This window comes from Cebus imitator, unplaced genomic scaffold (genome assembly GCF_001604975.1).
Source record: "Cebus imitator isolate Cc_AM_T3 unplaced genomic scaffold, Cebus_imitator-1.0 Scaffold246, whole genome shotgun sequence".
In the NCBI taxonomy this organism is placed as follows: domain Eukaryota; kingdom Metazoa; phylum Chordata; class Mammalia; order Primates; family Cebidae; genus Cebus; species Cebus imitator.
In genome coordinates this window covers 1,202,598-1,222,360 of record NW_016107561.1, presented here as the reverse complement: position 1 = coordinate 1,222,360, position 19,763 = coordinate 1,202,598, and the positions used below count along the sequence as shown (strand labels likewise).

General features: G+C 37.8%; 1 protein-coding gene across 1 annotated transcript in view; it reads left to right on the top strand.

The window, feature by feature from the left end:
• The window catches only part of MACROD2 (mono-ADP ribosylhydrolase 2), a 1,539,224-nt gene that overhangs the window by 1,437,836 nt on the left and 81,625 nt on the right, over window positions 1-19,763 (top strand). The window contains exon 11 of the mRNA XM_017498618.2: window positions 16,098-16,175. Within this exon, the coding sequence (XP_017354107.2) occupies window positions 16,098-16,175 (78 nt within the window). The remainder of the gene's footprint in view (window positions 1-16,097; window positions 16,176-19,763) is intronic.

Genomic DNA, 19,763 nt, shown 5'->3' with positions numbered 1-19,763 from the left:
AATGTTTTGTATTTTTAGTAGAGATGGGGTTTCACCATGTTGACCAGGATGGTCTCGATCTCTTGACCTCGTGATCCACCCACCTCGGCCTCCCAAAGTGCTGGGATTATAGGCATAAGCCACCGCGCCCGGCCAGCAACCATTTTTTAATCAGTCCCGTAGCCTTCTGCATCCTGCTTCTGGCTGCCTGCTTCCTGCAGCTTTCTTCCTGCCAGAATCCTGGTGTAGACTAGTCTAGACTTGGATATCCAACCACTTGATTTATCACCTAACACTGATATATACCAGCATCAGCAGGAGGAGAAGCAGGTCAACACCACCAAGCAACCAGCTCAAGTTCACTGTTCCACACATACATCTCCCTCTTCTCCACAGTATTGTCCCAAGTCAGAGTCCCTCCCAGATTCTTCCCCAGGGCTTCTCTCAAGGTGGAGCCAACAAAGAACATCGGACTCTGGGGAAACACATTGGTTGAACAGTTGCCCAGTATCTTCCAGAGATGGATGACATTGTTAGTATTTCCCTACTTTTCTATAATTTTACCCAACCAAGACTTAGGTTGGGTAACATTCTTGAAGCCACGCAAGCTGAGGGCTAAATAATAGATTTGAGTCTACCGCCATACCACCCTGAATGCGCCTGATCTAGTCTGATCTTAAAATAATAGATTTGAGAAGAGACCTTTCGAAAACACTCCCCCTTTCTGTGGGTTTGTATTTTCCTTTATGGGTCTGCTCATGGTATACATACACAATGGGATACTATTCAGCCATAAAAAAGAAAGCCTGTCATTTGTGGCAACATGGATAGAACTGGAGGACATGATGTTAAGGGAAATAAGTCTGGAAAAGAAAGTTAAATACTGCATGTTTTCACTCACTGGCAGAAGCTAAAAAAGGTTGATCTCATAGAAGTAAAAAGTGGAACAGGATACTGGAGGCTGGAAAGGGTACGGGGAAGTGGCAGGGATAGAAAGAGATTTGTTAAGGGATACAAAATTACATCTACATAGGAGAAATAAGTTCTAGCATTCTAAAGCATTGTTAGGATGAATATAGTTAACAATAGTATACATTTTAGTTTCCAGTAGCCAAAAGGAGTATATTGACTATTCCCAACACAAAGAAATGATAAATATCCCCGATGCTGGATATGCTAATTACTCAATCTGATCACTCTACATTATATTTATTGAAACATCACCATGTGCCCCATGAATATGAACAATTATTCTATGTCAATTTAGAAATGAAATAAATCTCTTTAATTTAAAAATTTAGCTCAAAAAGGAAACACGCATACACCTAAGTTAAGGTTTTATTGAATGTCAGCTAATCCAGCAAGAAAAAAATAAATGGTAAATACTTGATTTTGTAAAAATGTTTGTTTTCAAGGAAAATGGTATGTTTCGATTGTCTGCTATTTTTAAAGTCAGTGATGCCTAGAACTAAATGATAGTATGTTTTGATTTCTGCATGCTCTGTGTTTTATAGCAGACTCACTCTATAATTTTTGTTATGTTTTCATTATTTATATCCTTTCTCATTCCAAAATCATATTTGGAGTCATTCCCTCAAAACTGACACCTGTTATTAAGCACCATGTTCTTTATGTAAACTAATAAATGATAATATGTCACGATGGAGGTTCAGACAGAACCCCGATTCATGAATTTGCTCACTGTGTTTTCTAGCGACAGATAACCAATTATATATTTGGTCTTGAAGCTCACACACTCGTGTTAAACAGATTGCTGGCTTTAATGAGTCTAAGATTTAAGTGTTTATGTTTGAACCCTATATACATTAGCTAACCTTTATATAAGTCAAAGGTCACGGTCATATTAATATATTGCACTTGAAGATAATTTCATTCCATAAGTCAGGTAAAAAAATCTACCGCCATTACCAAACAAAGCAAAGTCAATAGATCACAGCACACTCCTTCTTGAATGCCTATAATACCCTCAGGTTTGCCCCCAAGTAAAATGCAAACAGCTCATGACAGCCGGGTAGGTGCACCTTTCCATCGCAGACTTTCCCTGTCTCTCCAGCTCATCTCATACCCCTTCCCCTCCTCTCACTGTGCTTTTGCCTCAACACAGCTTTCTCTGGTTGTCTTTTTGGTAAAGCCACCGCCACTAAACCTCCATCTAACCCCCATATGTGTTGCTATAGAACACTCACTGCTGTCTGTCTCTGTGTAAATCTTTTTCTGTTGTTTGCATACTTCCCTCCTATCCATCTCCCCCCACTATAATTTAAGTTTTGTGAGTGGAGAGACAGTATTTGTGTTGTCCATCATTTTATTCCTGTGATAATAACACAGTATGGCCTACAGAGGTGCCAATTAAAATTTATTGACATTTCTTATGGCCATCAACAGATATTTATTGGGTCTTAACTTTTTTAAGACATTATGCAATGTGAAAAAGAAAATATAGTTCTTGCCTTTCAAATAATTTATAATCTAGATGGAAATATGAGATATACAAGCATGTGCTACCTAGTTAATATTGGCAACAATAATATTAGCAGCTCATATGTATCGAATCCTTATTATACAATGGTTTCTATTCTAAGATCTGCATGTTTTCATGCCTTCCACTTTCATCTATGATATAAATAAAATTACCATCCCACTTTACAGATGACAAAAGTAAAGCCCAGGGCAGTAACATAACTGGCCTGAGGCCACATAACTAGGATGCAAGGCAGCTAAGAAAGCCAGACAGATCATGATAAACGTGAAAAAAGGATTACACTGAGACATACGAAGGAGCTTAGGGTTGAGGAGCATCTCTGCTTGGGGTTGTCTGTGAAATGTGGGTCGCAAATATGAGATGTGAAACGTGAGCAAATGGAAGCTATTCTAGTTGGGAAAAAGAGCATCCGTGAAAGATTGGTGGAAGGACATTAGAAGACCTATTTTAGGTACAATGAATAAACCCAATTGACTTAAATGAAGTATCCGTCACCCACTCATTAATTTGTTGCTGACATACAGCCCTGATGATGGAAGGCTTCAAATCCAGGACTAAGAAATTTAGGTCCCATCAACATAAAGCAAACATTTTCAACCAATGGGTGTTGTTCGGATGTAAAGTAGTTTGGGTAGCCGTTAAAAATGTACCATTCTCTTTCTTCCTCTAATTCCATCTCAGAACATTCTCTAGTTAGGTCTCATTCCCAGCCATTTCTATCGCCATTTGCAGATGCTTCTCTATAAGCCAAATTAGATTTCCTAGTTTCTAATGGATGATCCTTTGGCAAGCTATAATTTTCCATCTTCCTAATTCTGCCTTTCAAATAAACATGTATTTAACAATATCTATAAATCAGGATAATGCTAAATTATCTAGATCGGCACTGTCCAGTAGAAATAAATGTGAACCACAGATGAGAACTATATATATAGTTTTAAATTTTATAAAAGCCACACTAAGAAAAGAAAGGAAAATAATTTTGATTATACATTTTATTTAACCATTATATCCAAATATAATATTTGCAAAATGTAGTCAACATAAAAATTATTCATGCATGCATCAGGAAGAATAGCTAATGGATGCTAGGCTTAATAGCTAGGTGATTGGATAATATGTGCAGCAAATTACCATGGCATACATTTACCCATATAAAAACCGGCACATCCTGCACGTGTACCCCAGGACTTGTAATGAAAGTTGAAGGAAAAAAATTTAAAAATGTATTATTGATACAATATTTTACATTATTTATATGTATATGAGCTAAGTCTGTGAAACTCAGTGTGTATTTCACACTTACAGTATATGTCATTTGGACTTGCCACATCACAAATACTAGCCACACATGGCTGGTGGCTAATATATTGGGCAGTGTCTGGATTTAGCTTGAGGAGAATGTGTTGTTGGGACTGTCTATTACTTTTGGTCTTTAAGCTTTATTCTTAAGGAGTTCTTGCCTGCAGGATTGGATACAATCAGTAATGATATGACCTTGAGCTTTCTTGATTCCACAGATTAGTTTGTTGTTGTTGTTGTTGATTTTCTTGTTCTTGTTCTTCTTCTGAATGCATCTCAACCAAAGAGTTTCCGATTTTTAACAGTAAGACCCAATAAATCTAATGTGAAGGAGAGATGCTTTGAAGATGTCTCTTACATCTTCACATATTGGTGGGAAGCTCCCAGATTCTGTCACTCATAGAGCTGTGCATTTTTCCTCATCACATATTAGAGGCTGCTCTCACTGCAGTGGAAAATCTGTGGTCAGTCCACGTGAGGATACTTATCCCAAAATCATACTTTAAATGAAAGATGACTTAGACACAAAAAAGAAATGCATACAGATAGGCCTTAATTAACAAATTATGCTAAGGCAATGGCTCTCAAACAGTGTCCCCTGGAACAGTCGCAGTGGTGTCATCTGGGAATTCGTTAGGCATGCAACTTCTCAGTCCCTACCCCAGACCTTCATAATCTGAAGCTCTGGGACTGCAGTCCCGCAGTCTGTATGCTAGCTAACAAGCCCTTCCAGGGATCCCACTCCTAATGCACACTAACACTTAATGACTGCAGTAAAGAAGTAATAAGTTGGGGACAGGGTATAGAGAGCAGTGAATGTTTTATATTTGATAAAGAAAAAAATACTGTTTTTACTCTTCAAAAAAGATTCACCATAGAATCTACCAATGTGGCCAGCCTTCAGAGTGCAATTCAAATCCAATTCCACATGCAAGCATATGAACGAATTTCACAAGTGTAATGTTGTGCAAGAGCAAGAAGATGCAGAAAAGAACAGATTATGTGTAACTGAATATATGTCAAGTCCCCAAACAGGCACAACTTATAGATGCCGTTGGAAGTTCGAGTGGTGATTACCAGAGTGAGGACAGTGGCTGGGAAGGAGGATACCGCTTGATGTGTTCTACTTTTTGAGCTGCTCCTGGTTATTCAGGAGTATTCAATTTGCGATAGTTCATCAAGCTGCACACATGAAATTTGTACTTTAGGTATGTTTATATTCAATATAAAGAATTTAAATTTTTTACAAAAATTATGAGTGCAACTTTTAGGAAAATTTTCAGTAATGCAAATAACATGCACTTTAATTTGGCAGTCTCACAGTTGTTTCTCCTAAATAACAAACAGAGATTTACCTTTAAAGTGACCCACTTCGTACGTCTCTAGATAAGAGCATAAACACACACAACCTTGATGATCTCTCATGGTCTCTGTTTATTTAAGGTCCTTCCCTCCCTCTTGATCCCTGCTCAGTGCCATCCTCTCCGGTTCTCAGCTGACTTTGGACTAATCTTTGGCAACTAGTAAAGTCATTACGCCAAATGTCACAAGTGGGATCCTCTTCCGAGGAGCTCTGCATTTTAAAAAGTCCCAAACGACAGAGCAAGTTTCAAGTCCCCAAAGAAGGAAAAGCTCTTCTGGGAAGCGTGAGGAGTCAGGGTGGGTATTTTGGAACAGATGACCTTATCTGGTCCCCTTATGTCTCCCAACATGGTGGCCATCAGCTTCACCCACCAATGTGATTGGCCTGAGCTGATTGAGGTTTCCTCTCCAGCGATGTAGCAAGCAGTGGGGGTGGTGTGGGGGTGGCAGAGAGGCAGGGGATGTGATGCTGGCCTAAAGAGATGTGGTGTTCCACGAAGAAGAACTAACCCAAAGTTTTTGCTGGTTCTATTTACAATGGTGCTTTATCGATAAGGATGACAAAAGAAGAGGTTATCACAATGTATGTTTGAGGATTATTCAGTCCTGAGATTATAGACTCTTAGGGTAAGCTACTTCTTATTCCTTTTCATCAATACGAGAACATTAGAGACTTACAGTTAATAAAATACTCTCATTAATTTTTGGAAAATGTATTAATCTATTTCTCTGCTATACACAGAACTGATATTCTGGCAATACACTCTAATCCTGCTGCAAGTATTTTTTTAAATACTGAAATATTTACATAGCGTTAGGGAAACAATGACTGAACACCTCTCCTTGCAAGTGACCCTTCCCACCACCCCCCTGCCATCCTGGGATACCAGCAGGGCTCCAGGGCCTTGTCCCACTGCTGGGGACATGCATATTCTGATTAGCCAACACCCATGCCAGTTATTCAGTGTTTTGAATATTGCTTCAGATTCCCTCGTGACTACTTTATCCATGCTGTACAAACACTGACAATGTGGTGTATTTTAAGGATCAAATGAAAATGTGATGCCAGAGAATTGAAATGGAGAAAAGGAACCATGGACTTAGGTAAAATCCCATTTCCAAATCTATTTTGAGATTTTCTTCTGATGTGCAGCAGGTATACTAACTTGAATGGCTAATATTCGAAGGGAAATAAACCATCCAACTATCCATCTACACAAATACATGTGTCAGTGTTACAGACTTTGTGTTTGTCCCTTTCACCCCCAACAAATTCCTATGTTGAAGCCCTAACCCCAATGTGATGGTATTTGGGGATAGGACCTTTGGGGAAGTAATTGAGGCTAGGTGAGGTTATGAGGGTGGGGTCCTCTCAATGGAATTAGTGTCCTTATAAAAAGCACGCATACCCACTGAGGAAAGACTATGCAAGAACGTGGCCAGATGGTGGCCATCTGCAAGCCAGCAAGAGAGCCTTCACTAGGAAATGAACTGGCCAGTACCTTGATCTTAGATTTCATGCTCCAGAACTGTGAGGGATAAATGTTGGTTAAGCCACCCAGTCTATGGCATTTTGTAATGGCAGGCCAAGCTGACAATATAGTCATCAAATTAGAAAAATCTATGATAATTTCTGGGACTCATAGTTAAGCCTACTCTAAAATAGTAGCAGATTAAAATAAAATCCCTCTATAAATTGAAAATAACACTTTTAATTTAATCCTAAGTATACTTCTCAAGGTTCTTACACATGTTTTACAGTATTTTGTTTTAACACATTTTTCCCAGTTTATGAGGAAAACATTGTTCACATCATACAAATACCTCTGTATACCCTATTTCCTGTAATACAATATGTCACCTGATTTTTTACCATGAAGGTGATATATGAAAATGAAATTTACTGAACTTGTTTTACTCTGTATGACCAGGCTGTTTCATCTTTAACTTTCTGTAAGCTCATTTAGCCTGTGTACAAGTTTTGTGAGTGCTGTACAGTTTGAAATGTCTAAAAAGTTGAGTGCTTTTTACAAATGGATCTAGAATAATGCCAAACTTCTTAAAATCATATTTGCTTTTTGTTTGTTTGTTTGTTTGAGACAAAGTCTCACTGTCACCCAGGCTGGAGTGCAGTGGCATGATCTCAGCTCACTGCAACCTCCCCAATCTTAGTTCAAGCAATTGTCCTGCCTCAGCCTCCCAAGTAGCTGGGACTATAGGCACCCTTCGCCATGCCCCGCTAATTTTTTTTTAATTTTTAGTAAAGACAGGGTTTCACTATGTTAGCCAGGCTGGTCTTGAACTCCTGACCTCATGATCTGCCTCCACCACCCAGCCTCCCAAAGTGCTGGGATTATAGCCATGAGCCACCAAGCCCGGCCCAAACTTCTTAAAGTAATATTTGTAAAAAACACTTTAGAAATGTTTAAAGAACATATGCACATTAAAGTTAGATAATGAATTTGCAAGAACCACAAAGCGAGTTAGACTATTTCAGGTTTTACAAAAGTGATACACATTGAGGTTGCTTTGTTGGCAGGAAAGTCAAGGAATGAGGAAACCATTTTATCAGCCCCATGAACGGGATCACCCAAGAGGCAAGAGCCATTCTATCGGTTCCTTTAGAGACTCGAAAACTGCTGTAGCAGCCCTCCACTCAAAAAGCTGATCAATTCCTTTCACAGTTAAGCTAATAATAATTCTCTCCTGGTGTGTGGAGCTCTCATGTCAGGCCACCTTAGTGTCTCTTGGCCAAGCAACAGGTGGCTGCTTAGGGCCCATCACTCACCAGTCATCTGTGATCCAGCTACTAGGGTCATACAGTGCAAAAAAAACACGGTGACCCTTTTTCCCAACTTGCCCTAATTAGATGGCAGAAACTTTCCCGAACACTCCATAATTAAAGACAGCATGGTGTGAGAGAGCAGCAGACTGGAAGTCAAGAGAAGAGAATGAGCATTCTTTTGTTTGCTATTAAGTGGTGGGAGACAGATGAAGGACTGTCTTGCCTTTCTAAGTTTGGGATCCCCAAAAGCAAATCTGGAGACAAGGTTGTGGGTGCAAAAGGCACACCCACTTTTTATCTGGGAGGTGTTCTCAGGAAGTACAGGTGAGGTGTGAAGAAGTGGGACAAGAAAGGGAGGACAGCCCCCAAGGGATATTAATGAGCAGTTTACTGCTGAGGGAAACTGAGCCTCCGTTCCCCTAAGAGATGTATAGAGTGCATTCAGAAATGTCTCCCTGAGAGGTGAGGAAACTGGGGTATTTACTTCCCAAATCCTTGGGGTTCAGAGTTAGGCATCAATTTCTGGGTACTTCTGGCCCATCCAGGGCAAGAATGCCCTCTGTACTGACTCCAACCTCAGGAGTGGTCCACAGGGAGGTGGGTGGGGCATGTTGGCTACAAGGCTTAGCTTGCACAGCTGCTTTTATTCTCACTACTCTAGCTCTAGAAAGATCTATCCTCTTTAGAACTCAGAGGTGGACATAGTTGGAAAGGAGTAACAGAAGGAGGAGAAGAGTGAATCCAGCCTTTGAACCTTTACTGCAACAATTTATAATGTTTTTGAATGCCCCCAAATTGGATTCAGTTATAATGTCCAGTAACAGGAATGATTGTAAAATAGCGTGTGGTAGATCCACATGATGAGCCACTCTGCAGCCACCCATATTTTAGAATTATATTCAATGGCATGGAGAAAATTGAAGAAAGAAAGAAAAAGAAAAACAACAGAAAAATCAAGCACATGGGGGAATGGGGGCCCATGATTAGGCCTCAGTTCTTTCTCACTCATATGAGTTTGTGGATCCTTCTAGGTGTGAGGAATAAATTGATGTTCGGAAGAAGTCATACAGGTCTTTGAAGCTCACACAGTATCTCCCCCAAAGGACCCAAATGCTTGTCTCACTCTCCAAACATGTGCCTTTACGTTTGGAAAAAGACAAGTTCTGAGCCAACAGGGTAGGCTATGTCTTAGTCCCTGAAATTCTTGGATATCAGAAGCAACACTCAGCCACACTTTCCAAGTATCTGGCTAAAAGCAATCTGAGCCCAGCAGTTGCTGAATTTGTAAATCTGGAGAGAAATTCTGTCTCCTGCCTCAACTTCTCCATAAATAACTCAGAAGCAATGACCAGATGCCAGGCTGTCAGCTCTGAAGGCCACAAAAGCCTTTATATTTCCTAAGAAGTTTCTCTCAGTAGTACAGTCACCATGACCTTTCATTATCAGATCGAATTAAGCCGACGTGTAAATAAAACAATTGTACTCTCCCAGATTTATAGATGAAATTTTTAACAGAATTCCAAGCCCATTTACATTTAGAACCATAGCCTGGTGAGATGTATATATATTTTAATGTCATCAAGAGAGCCTGCAGTGTGATTCTTGGTAAAGGAGAGGGAGGCAAGATCAGAAAGAAATCAGAAGGATAGGGGTCAAGGATACTGAAACAGCCAAATCTCAGACAACTGAAAATAAGAGCAGATTTGCCTTTGTTTACATTGCCAAATGGGAAAAATTAACTTGATGGAAAGGGGAATTAAGCATTTCCTTTTCCATCATGGTCCAAACCGGCTTCCTATGCAGCTGTTCTGTTTTACATTGTGAGGATTCGCTGTCGAGCTGCTGACTTAAAGATGACCAAGGTGGTACTGCTGCACACCTTAGTACTTCCCCCACTATCAACCTTTATTTTGTAAGTACACTGTAAAAATCTCAGTGAGAACTGCCCAACTCAGGTAGGGGGTCAATGAGGAAGAGTGGGAACATTTACAGAGATGAGTTGCTGGAACAAAGAGATAATTTGAGCAAATCAGGTTAGCTTTGTAAGGTATTTTAGAGAGATTATCTGGCAAAACACCTTTAGTTCCTAGGTGCAGAAACTGGGATTATGTAAAGTGCATGGATTTCCCCAGAGTTATGAAGCTTGTAGTTTCAATCACAACCCCATAATGAATGATTCTCTCATTTGCTAGTATTTTCAATAATGATTTGCAGAAGAATACTGCCTTCAAGCTAAGAATGAGCTGCTTCACACAAGTTTATTATTTGAAATTTGTGTTTTCTAATAGAAATCAAATTACTTGTGCATTAAGGTAGTTTTCCCAGCCATGCCTCAAAGACTGTCAGGACAGGTTGACTGTCCCTAATTTGAAAATCCAAAATCTGAAGCCCTTCTGGGCCCAAGCATTTCAGATAAGGAATATCAACCTGTCCCTGAATTCCATAACTCTGGGAATGATTGGCCACCTTTTCATGGAGGTTAATGAGAGCATAATGAAGACAAACGACCAACTATAGCTCATTTGGGTCTCCTGATGCCCTGCGCAACGTCCTGTCTGTGGGCCCTGTTACCTTTCAGGTAAATATAGTTCAACCTTGTTTATCCAGCTTCACTGGGACCAAGCACAGTTCAGATCATCAGCATCAGAATAGTCTGGGAATGTATTGCAGGATATTTTTTTCCTATATAAAAGAATAGCCACTGCAAAGTTTCACTAAGAACATCATCAACTGCAGAGACTCTAGTTTATTTAGATAAGCACCTGGTTCAGATGGAGGAAAGATTACTTTGTCCTAATTGCTTCGCATCATAAGCCAGAGATTCTAATGAGTAGGCCAGGATAAATGTTTTGCATGGTATAATCAAATCAGTTAACGAGAATCAAAGAAAACCCAGGTGATGGTGTTTCTGTGCAACTTTTGTATCAAGCTATGGTACTCATGTATAGACATTTACAAATTACAGAGGAAGACCATTTTATGTGTAGGTTTTTTGTGTTTAACCTTTTTTTTTTTTTTTTTTTTTTTGGTTCAGACCCATTAGAACTTCTACACCAAAATGACCTCCTGTTATCACGTTGAATAACAGTCAGGGGCTCCCTGTCTTACTTGCATTCCGTAGACCACCTAGCTTGAATAGTTATCTTTGAAGACAGTTAATTATGCAGTCAGTTTTATACTCGATATTCACCTCTAATTTTGGTACAACATGTTTTTTTTTTTGCCAGTTGGATTGTCCTTCACATTTATTTAACACATTTCTATATTTTTTAGCTATTTCCTCAAGTCAAATCTACCTTAAGAATTCAACCATCATTCTCAGCAAACTGACACAAGAACAGAAAATCAAACACCACATGTGCTCACTCATAGGCAGGTGTTGAACAATGAGAACACAACGACACAGAGAGGGGAGCATGACACACTGGGGTCTGTGGTGGGGAACTAGAGGACGGACAGCAGGGGGTGGAGAGTTGGGGAGGCATAACATGGGGAGAAATGCCAGATATAGGTGATGGGGAGGAAGGCAGCAAACCACATTGCCTTGTATGTACCAATGCAACAATCCTGCATGTTCTTCACATGTACCCCAAAACCTAAAATGCAATAAAATATTGAAAAAAAAAAAAGAATTCAAGATTTGGCCGGGTGTGGTGGCTTATGCCTGTAATCCTAGCACTTTGGGTGGCCAAGGCAGGCAGATCTCCTGAGGTCAGGAGTTCCAGACCAGCCTGCCCAACATGGAGAAACCCCGTCTCTACTAAAAATTACAAAATTAGCTGGGCATGGTGGTGCATGCCTGTAATTCCAGCTACTCAGGAGGCTGAGGCAGGAAAATCACTTGAACCTGGAAGACAGAGGTTGCTGTGAACTGAGATAGCGCCATTGCACTCCAGCCTGGGCAACAAGAGCGAAATTCTGTCTCAAATAAAAAAAAAAAAACATAAAACACCCAATTAAATATTTACCATCATTGATTTATTCATGGAGCAGGCATCAAGCTCAGTAGCTAATTCCTCAAAGTACTCTGGAAAATCTTTTATAAAATGGCAGTGTCATTTGTAACCTTGTTGGGGTCATACATAGAGCTAATATGGTGGAAGCTATCTCCTCCCAGAAATACAAATATGTACACAAATTTTGCATCTTCTAAAAGGATCTGTAGACCTTTATAGCATGCCCAGGGATCCCTAGGATTAAGAACTTTTGTTCTAAAGGGACATCTTAGATAGAGATATTTATTTTGATTTGTAGTTAAGATACTTTTGTTAAAAATTCAATAGTTTCATCATCTGTCACCACAGTTTAAATCCACACATTTAATATTCCATGTAGATATGTGTAATTAACTGCATTAAAAGTGACCTACATTTTGGAATTTCTGTTTTATGAGGTTTTTCATTTTATTTTAATCTATTTTAAATATTCCTTTAAATCTTTTCAACTTTCTAAGTGAAGGCTTTTTCTTTTTTAATTTATGAAAGTATTTCTTTTTTATTCTTGTTAATCTTAAAAGCACATCTATCTACAGACCTTTGGCTTGAATATTTGATTTAACATTTGCATTTGAAAAAAAAATTTAAATATGACATTGACCTTAAAGATTTTGAAAGTCAGGATCTACATATAAATTTAATTACAGTTCTCTGCTATTAAAATAACATTGACTGAATCTCAGAATTAGGTGATAACTGTATTACACTTTTTTGAATATTATCAAATGATAATTTTTAGAATTAATGCTAATCCAAGGTGCTGCAAGAGTTTAGTATATGCAGCTACATTTTTCATGGTAGTTTATATAATTTACGTAAAAAAGTAAGCTATTTTAATGACCATATACACTGGTGTCTTCATCCATGCTCCTATAACAAAATGCCATTAATAGGGTGGCTTATAAGCAATAGCAATTTATTTCTCATAGTTCTGGAGACTGGGAAGTCCAAGATCAAGCACCAGCAGATTTGGTATATGGTGAGAACTCACTTTCTGGTTCATAGATGGTGCCTTCTAACTGTGTCCTCACATGGCAAAAGGGGTAAGGGAACTCTGGGCCCTTTTTTAAAATATTTTTTATAAGGACACTAATCTCATTCATGAAGTCTCCACCTTTATGACCTGATCATCTTCCTAAGGCCCCCACCTCCTAAATCACTTTATCAGTTAGAAATTCAGCTTAGAAATTTTAGGGGGACACAAACATTCAGACCATGAATATATGTATTTTCTTCCTCCATCATTATAAGTAATTATTTCATGTACATATTCAGTGTGGCTTTCATCACCTCTAAGCAGAAAAGTCGCACTACCATTTCAAACCTACAACTAAGCATAATGTGATGAATCCATGATTTAAAACATACAGAATCAAATCTAGGCCTGCGAAAGATGATAAGACTAGAAATTCAGAGATCCTTGTTAATAAAGTAACTTTGGTGGAAACCATCTTCTATAGGTACCTGCTTATTTGTGAATACCGTCATGAGGTTATGTAATACTTTTCATCCTACTTTATTGATGTGTTTGGAGGTAGAACCATTTCTGGAGAAGAGTCTCACATACATGACAAAGTGAACTTGTGGGCTTGGTGATGGGCCAGGCGGATATGAAATCCTTGTCATCACATAAGACATGTATATTTGTGTCCACACATCACATATACATAGAAACAGCATGTTTCTAAGATGCATATTCTTTCATATATTTTATTTCTAAAGTCAGGACACATTGTAGGATTGGTAATGAGTTCTAGTTCATCTGGTAGCATTTTCTTCTAATACTACATAAAATAGTAGCGCAAATAGCAACTGATGGTATCTTGGATGCAAGGAAATGCATTATATAGAAACATATCGGAAGGTGCCTTAATAATGTTAAAGCAACTCCTCAAGAATATTGAAATTACAGAGATAATTTATTTGCTAAAGACATAGATTTTTGTGACAAAGCAGACACAGTCTGGTGAGTACTTTTTCAAATGCTTTTCACCCATCTTATGTGACTCATTAGATCATAAACTTGTAAACTCAGTGTAAATCATCATTTTAAAGACATTTCTTATGTAATATTTGGTGCAGAATCATAAAGTTTATGTAAAATTATGATTAATGACAATGAATTATTGTTCAGTATAAATGAATAAATTTTAACTAAATATAAAATCTTGGATAATTCTACAACAGTGTGTTGAGAAAAATTAATGTTGTACAAGACTAAATATCAAGTAATACCATTTTTAATAAATAAGTATAACCAAAACACTTTTAAATTTAAAATTTAGCCTGATCTAGATAATATCTTTTTCAATCATTGTTTATTTTTAGTGTTAGTATGAAAAAAAAAAATCAAAATATTTTTTTTCAATTGACATCTTAGCTCCAAAATTAAAACAGCATATTTTAATGGGAGCTGGTTTCAAACAACTTGACATGAGTTAAATAACAATTTGGAAAATGCGTCTGTGCTCAGTTTTGCTTCCAAATTTGGACTTTTAAACTTATTTTCAGTTTCAGAAAGATATAAGAAGCAGTGCAGATAATTAAACATTTGCCTTGGGGGAATTATTTGCAGTTAATTAAAACCACACACTTCAGGTATATATTAATACTTGCTTCACTGGTTATTAAATTTGAATCATATGTTAACTGCCCAGGTTTCTCACTTGTCCATCAAATGTTGCTTGTGGCAGGTTCAAGAAACAAACTTTCTCATAATATTCCAAACCATATTGTTTAAAGCTGTCTCCTAATTTTGAGAGGGAAGGAGTGGAGACAGAGGGAGGAGGGAAAAGGAAACAAACAAACAGTGGTTTATTTTAGACTCCATCTGATTCAGCTCTGTTAGGGAGTTAAAAGACAACCAATAGACACGAATTCAGTAGAGAACCCATTTGTAAGTAATCAAGGTGTTGGTGTACCACCCCCAGCTTTCTCCATGGCCATGTGCTTGATTAGCTTATGGCTTTTAGATATCTTTGGATTGCTTTCCTTTCAGCAGCATGAAAAATATCTACTAGACTATAAGCTCCAGGAGGGCAGAGATTTGGTTGTTTCCTGTTGGCTCCCCAGCATCAAGTACAGTGTCTGCCCAAGTGTGGTGGCTCACACCTATAATCCCAGCACTTGGTAGTATGAGGCATGAGGATCCTTTGAGGCCAGCAGTTCAAGACCAATTTGGGCAAAATTGCAAAATCCTACCTATACACAAAATTAGAAAATTAGATGGGCATGGTGGCCTGTGCCTATGGTCCTAGCTTACTTCAGAGGCTGGAACAGGAGGATCACTTGAGCCCAAGAGTTTGAGGCTGCAGTGAGCTACAATTGCACCACCGCATCCAGCCTAGGTAACAGCGCAAGACTCTGTCTAAAAAAGTGTCTGGCATATACATGACCATTAATAAATGTCTGGGAAATGAACGAGAGACCTACTTGCTGTCTTCCTGTTGATCCATTCACAGGATCATTCCAATGCTTTTTTAAACCGCCTCCAGGAGGCCTAAACATTCATCAAGGAGCCCTTTGTAGCTCTGCAATAGCCCATAGTCACAGAATCCTTTTAGCCATGTTTTTTCCTGTAACCATATCCTACAACAAAAAAAGGTAAGTGTACGATGATTCCATGTTTAAATGTGCTAAACGAATGAGGAAATGACATTGCAGGGCCTAGAAGGTCTAAATTCCCTCGATGCTATTGTTCAACCGCTACAGTTCCTAAGGAAGATGAACTTAATTACCACTGGATTTCAAGGTTCTGTATCTGACTTTTTCAAGGACGCAAGGCTCCCATATGTGAGCAAACACAGTAATGGAAGCACTAAGAACATTAAAATTAGATAGTCCTTTAATCTTCTCTATTTTGCCTTCCTTTTATATCCTTTCCTGCAATTCCAAGACTTTCCCTGATGCAAAAAGCCTGCTTAGATTTTCTTATTTGTCACAAAAAGATATCCCAGCTACATCTTTACCTTTGCAAGCTTTTAGCAGATATCTTACATCGTACTATTTTTTTTTTAAAGCTTATTTATTGGCAAACGTGTATTTGAATGGTTATTTTTAAAACTAATAAATTCTATTTTTCCTCAAACATAAATCTGTCATGTTAGTGTTGAAAGCTGCTCTATTTCCAAGTTAAAAATGCTGACTAAACGTTTTGCTTGTTTGTTGTTAGATTCTGCAAAGGATGACAATACTACAAAAGGTGGTGAAGTGACAGATCATTCTGTGTGTAACCAAGATCGTCCTGATGGTAAGTTGTGAGATCCTTTATTAGCTTTTCTTTTCTTCTGCTAGGAAACAGAAAAGAAAAACCCACAAACTTGAATTTTTCTGGAAAAAAAAATTGAATTCCAGTCACACTTTATTAGCACTGAATACCAGTTGATCAGTAGCTGCTATCTTTAGGTGACACTTTTGCTTTCCAGAACCTTCATCCCTCTTTACTTTTGTACCAGGCTGGCTTCATTTATTTTGTTTATTGTTACTTGCCTAAATTCTGTAAGCACTGAGTTTGCAAACACTGAGATGAGTGTGTTATCACAATGAGAATAAATATTTTCATTGAAAAAACATGGAGAATAAATGCAAGGTATTAAATTCACATATTCTTGGGATATCAAGAAGGAAGTATAGAACAAACGGAAATGAAACAATCTTTAGAAAAATAACAGAAAAAAAAAGTCCTAATATAAACCACTTTTCCACCCATGACAGTACACATTATATTCATAGGCAAAGGGAAAACTCAAATGAAAACAGACACTTGCATAGCTTTATGGAATTTCTGAAGGTAAATGATAAAGAAAGGCCCTTTAAGCATAATCAAAATCAGGTAGTAATTAAAACCACCAGAATCAGAATAGCCTTCACCTTCTTCCACAACCCTAAACACTAGAAAAAATGGAGTCATAGTTTCCAGAGTTCTAAAGGGCACAGTTTCCATATTTAATGAAGTAATTATTTACACATAAAGTCAGAGCAATATTTTCTCAGGAATACAAAGAGGAAGAAAATATGCCATCCAGGTATCCTTTCTGAATAAACTAACAGAAGGCCTGAGCGAAAACAATAAACATAGAAAGGAAGTCAACACTCAAGACTGAGGAAGGCACATGAGAATGAGACTATATGGGAAGAGGCTAATTAAATGTATGAACATGTTGAAGTAATTATGTTCTATCAAATAATGTTGAAATAACTAGTCAAAATTAGTATCAAAATATCTTACCTAAATATGTGTGTTTAACTTTGACATTTATAGTATGTGTTGTTTGAAAATGAGAAAAAGGAGAGACTAGACTTCAATAATAAAAGTCTAAATAATTTAGACCATCTCTCCTACTGAAGACAACTAGACAAAAAATATATATATTTATATGTTATATATTATACACATATGGAGAGAGAGACTGTTTGAAGGCATCAATGAGCTAATAAGATACTGAAGAACTGTCAGGCTAAGTTCTGGGAGGCAATGAATCTCCAGATATATGAACCCAGAATTTGAAACTATTTTTACCTTAAGGCATTTGCTGATTCTGCAGAAGGTATCTGGAACTCCATTGCTGAATAAGGCAATGGCCCCTGATAAACTCTCTGTTTTGGGGTTGAAACCCCAAAGATATATATCCTAGCAGGAAGAATGAATGAGCAGTAGATTGGTCTTCTGAGTGACTGCTGCCCAGCTTCAAATCATCTCAATCCCCACATTAAGCTAAGACCAGCCCTGATTGCTAGTTCCTTCAGACCTCTAAGAAAAGCAAATGTAAAATATCCACTAGGAGCAAAAAAGAGTGTCATAGACTTCAAATCATTTATATAAATAATTTGCAAAATATAATGTCCAGCACACACATAAAAAATACCCAGGAAAAATGAAGGAAAAAAGGTACCATGAAAAACAAAACAATAAGGCAAGAGAAGTAAGCCCATATGAGCTGAAAATATTAGAGTTGTAAACACAAAGTATAAGATAATTTTGCTGAGTATGTATAAGGAGATAAAGATTGGAAATTTTAGCTGAGAACTGGAAATTCAAAACAAAATAAATTTTGCAAGAAAAGAATCTAGAAGTAAATGATCCTATAACTGAAGCTAAGAATTCAATGAAGGAATTTATGACAGAACAACATATTAGACACAGGTGAAAGAAAATTTGTAAACTAGAGGGTAGGTCAAAATATACCCCAAATTAAAAATGGTAGGGGAAAAAAGGATGGAAAGTACTAAAGAAAGGGAAAAAGATATTAAGGATCTGATGACAGAGTGTATCACAAATACAGTTGAAGTCCCACAAAGGAAGGAAAGAGACAACTGGGCAGAAGCAATAGCTGAAGAAATTATGGTGAGAAATTTCCTACATTGACGAAGGATATTAGGCCAAATGTTACAAAAGCTCTTTGAACTCCAAGCAGAATAAATATAAATAAATAAATAAATAAATTCACAACAATGCCCATCATAGTAAACAAATAAATAATATAAGTAAATATAAATATTATAAATAATAAATACACAAGGCCCATCATAGTAAAATTACTGAAAAACAAAGATAAACAGAAGATCTGAAAAGCTATCTTCAAGCAGTTGGACTGATAGTGGACTTTTCAATATATATAATGAAAATAAGGAGATGATACAACCACAAATAGCTGTGAACCAAGAATTCCAAACCCAGGGGGAAAAGTATGTTTCAAGAGTAAAGGTTAATTAAGGACATTTTGGACCAAAAAAGAAAGGCACAGTTTATCACCAGAGAATTCTGATATTCTGTAAGTAGAAAGCTATTAATCCCAGACAGAAGGCCAAAGATAAAGGAAGGAATTATGAGCAAGGTAAATGGTAATTATTGGATAAGTCTAAATAAATATTGATGGTATAAATCAGGAATGGCAATAATGTCTTATGGAGTTAAGATATGCAAAACATTAAAATATACCTCAATAATGGCATTTATGGGAATGAGGTAAATTAGTTTTCAGTTGATGTTTTAAGCTGATGCTTTTCCATTAACATGAAGAGTAAAAGTACCAACTAGTGTTGTAGCTTTGTCATTCTCAGTGGCCCTGAGAGTCAGGAAATGAGGTTATGCCTGTGATTGCCCAGCTGGCTACCTGGAGCGTTTCCAGGCTGTGGTGCAAAGAGGGGGAACCCAGGGAGAGCCCAGCAAACTACGTTGAGGAGATAGAGCTGAGAATCCTGGGAGGCCAGGGTAGCTAAAATTTGCGAGGCAGCATTCTAGAGAAGAGAGCTCCAGGGAGGGCATGCTCAGAAGTTTACAGAAGGAACCCCTCAGTCTTCATTTGGATAGGAACACTAAAAAGTATCTGACAGAGTGATACGTGGAGTTTCCATAGGGATAGAAGAAGTGCCTATTCCCACCAGCCAGACTGGAGAACCTGAACATTCATTAAGAACTCAGAAGGTTTTTGCCTTAGTCGTGGAGCAAAACAGGCAACAAACTAAATGCTGCTCTTGTCCTCCCCAATAGAGCTTAAAAGTGAGACTTGAAAGGATCAAAATATTTTTTAGTAACTTAATTGCACTTTAGAATAAAGCTCAAAATATTTATCAAAATTATAAATATATCTCGTACCCAACAAAGTAAAATCAACAAAATTACTAGACACGCAAAGAAGTATTGCAAGACAACTCTCCATGCATCTATCATTTGTCTGCATATTTTGCGAGAAAAGGCACTGCTTGTATCCTTGAAAAGGATCATGTCTCTATTCAGTTTAAAAAGCAGACATACGGCCGGGCGCGGTGGCTCAAGCCTGTAATCCCAGCACTTTGGGAGGCCGGGGCGGGTGGATCACGAGGTCAAGAGATCGAGACC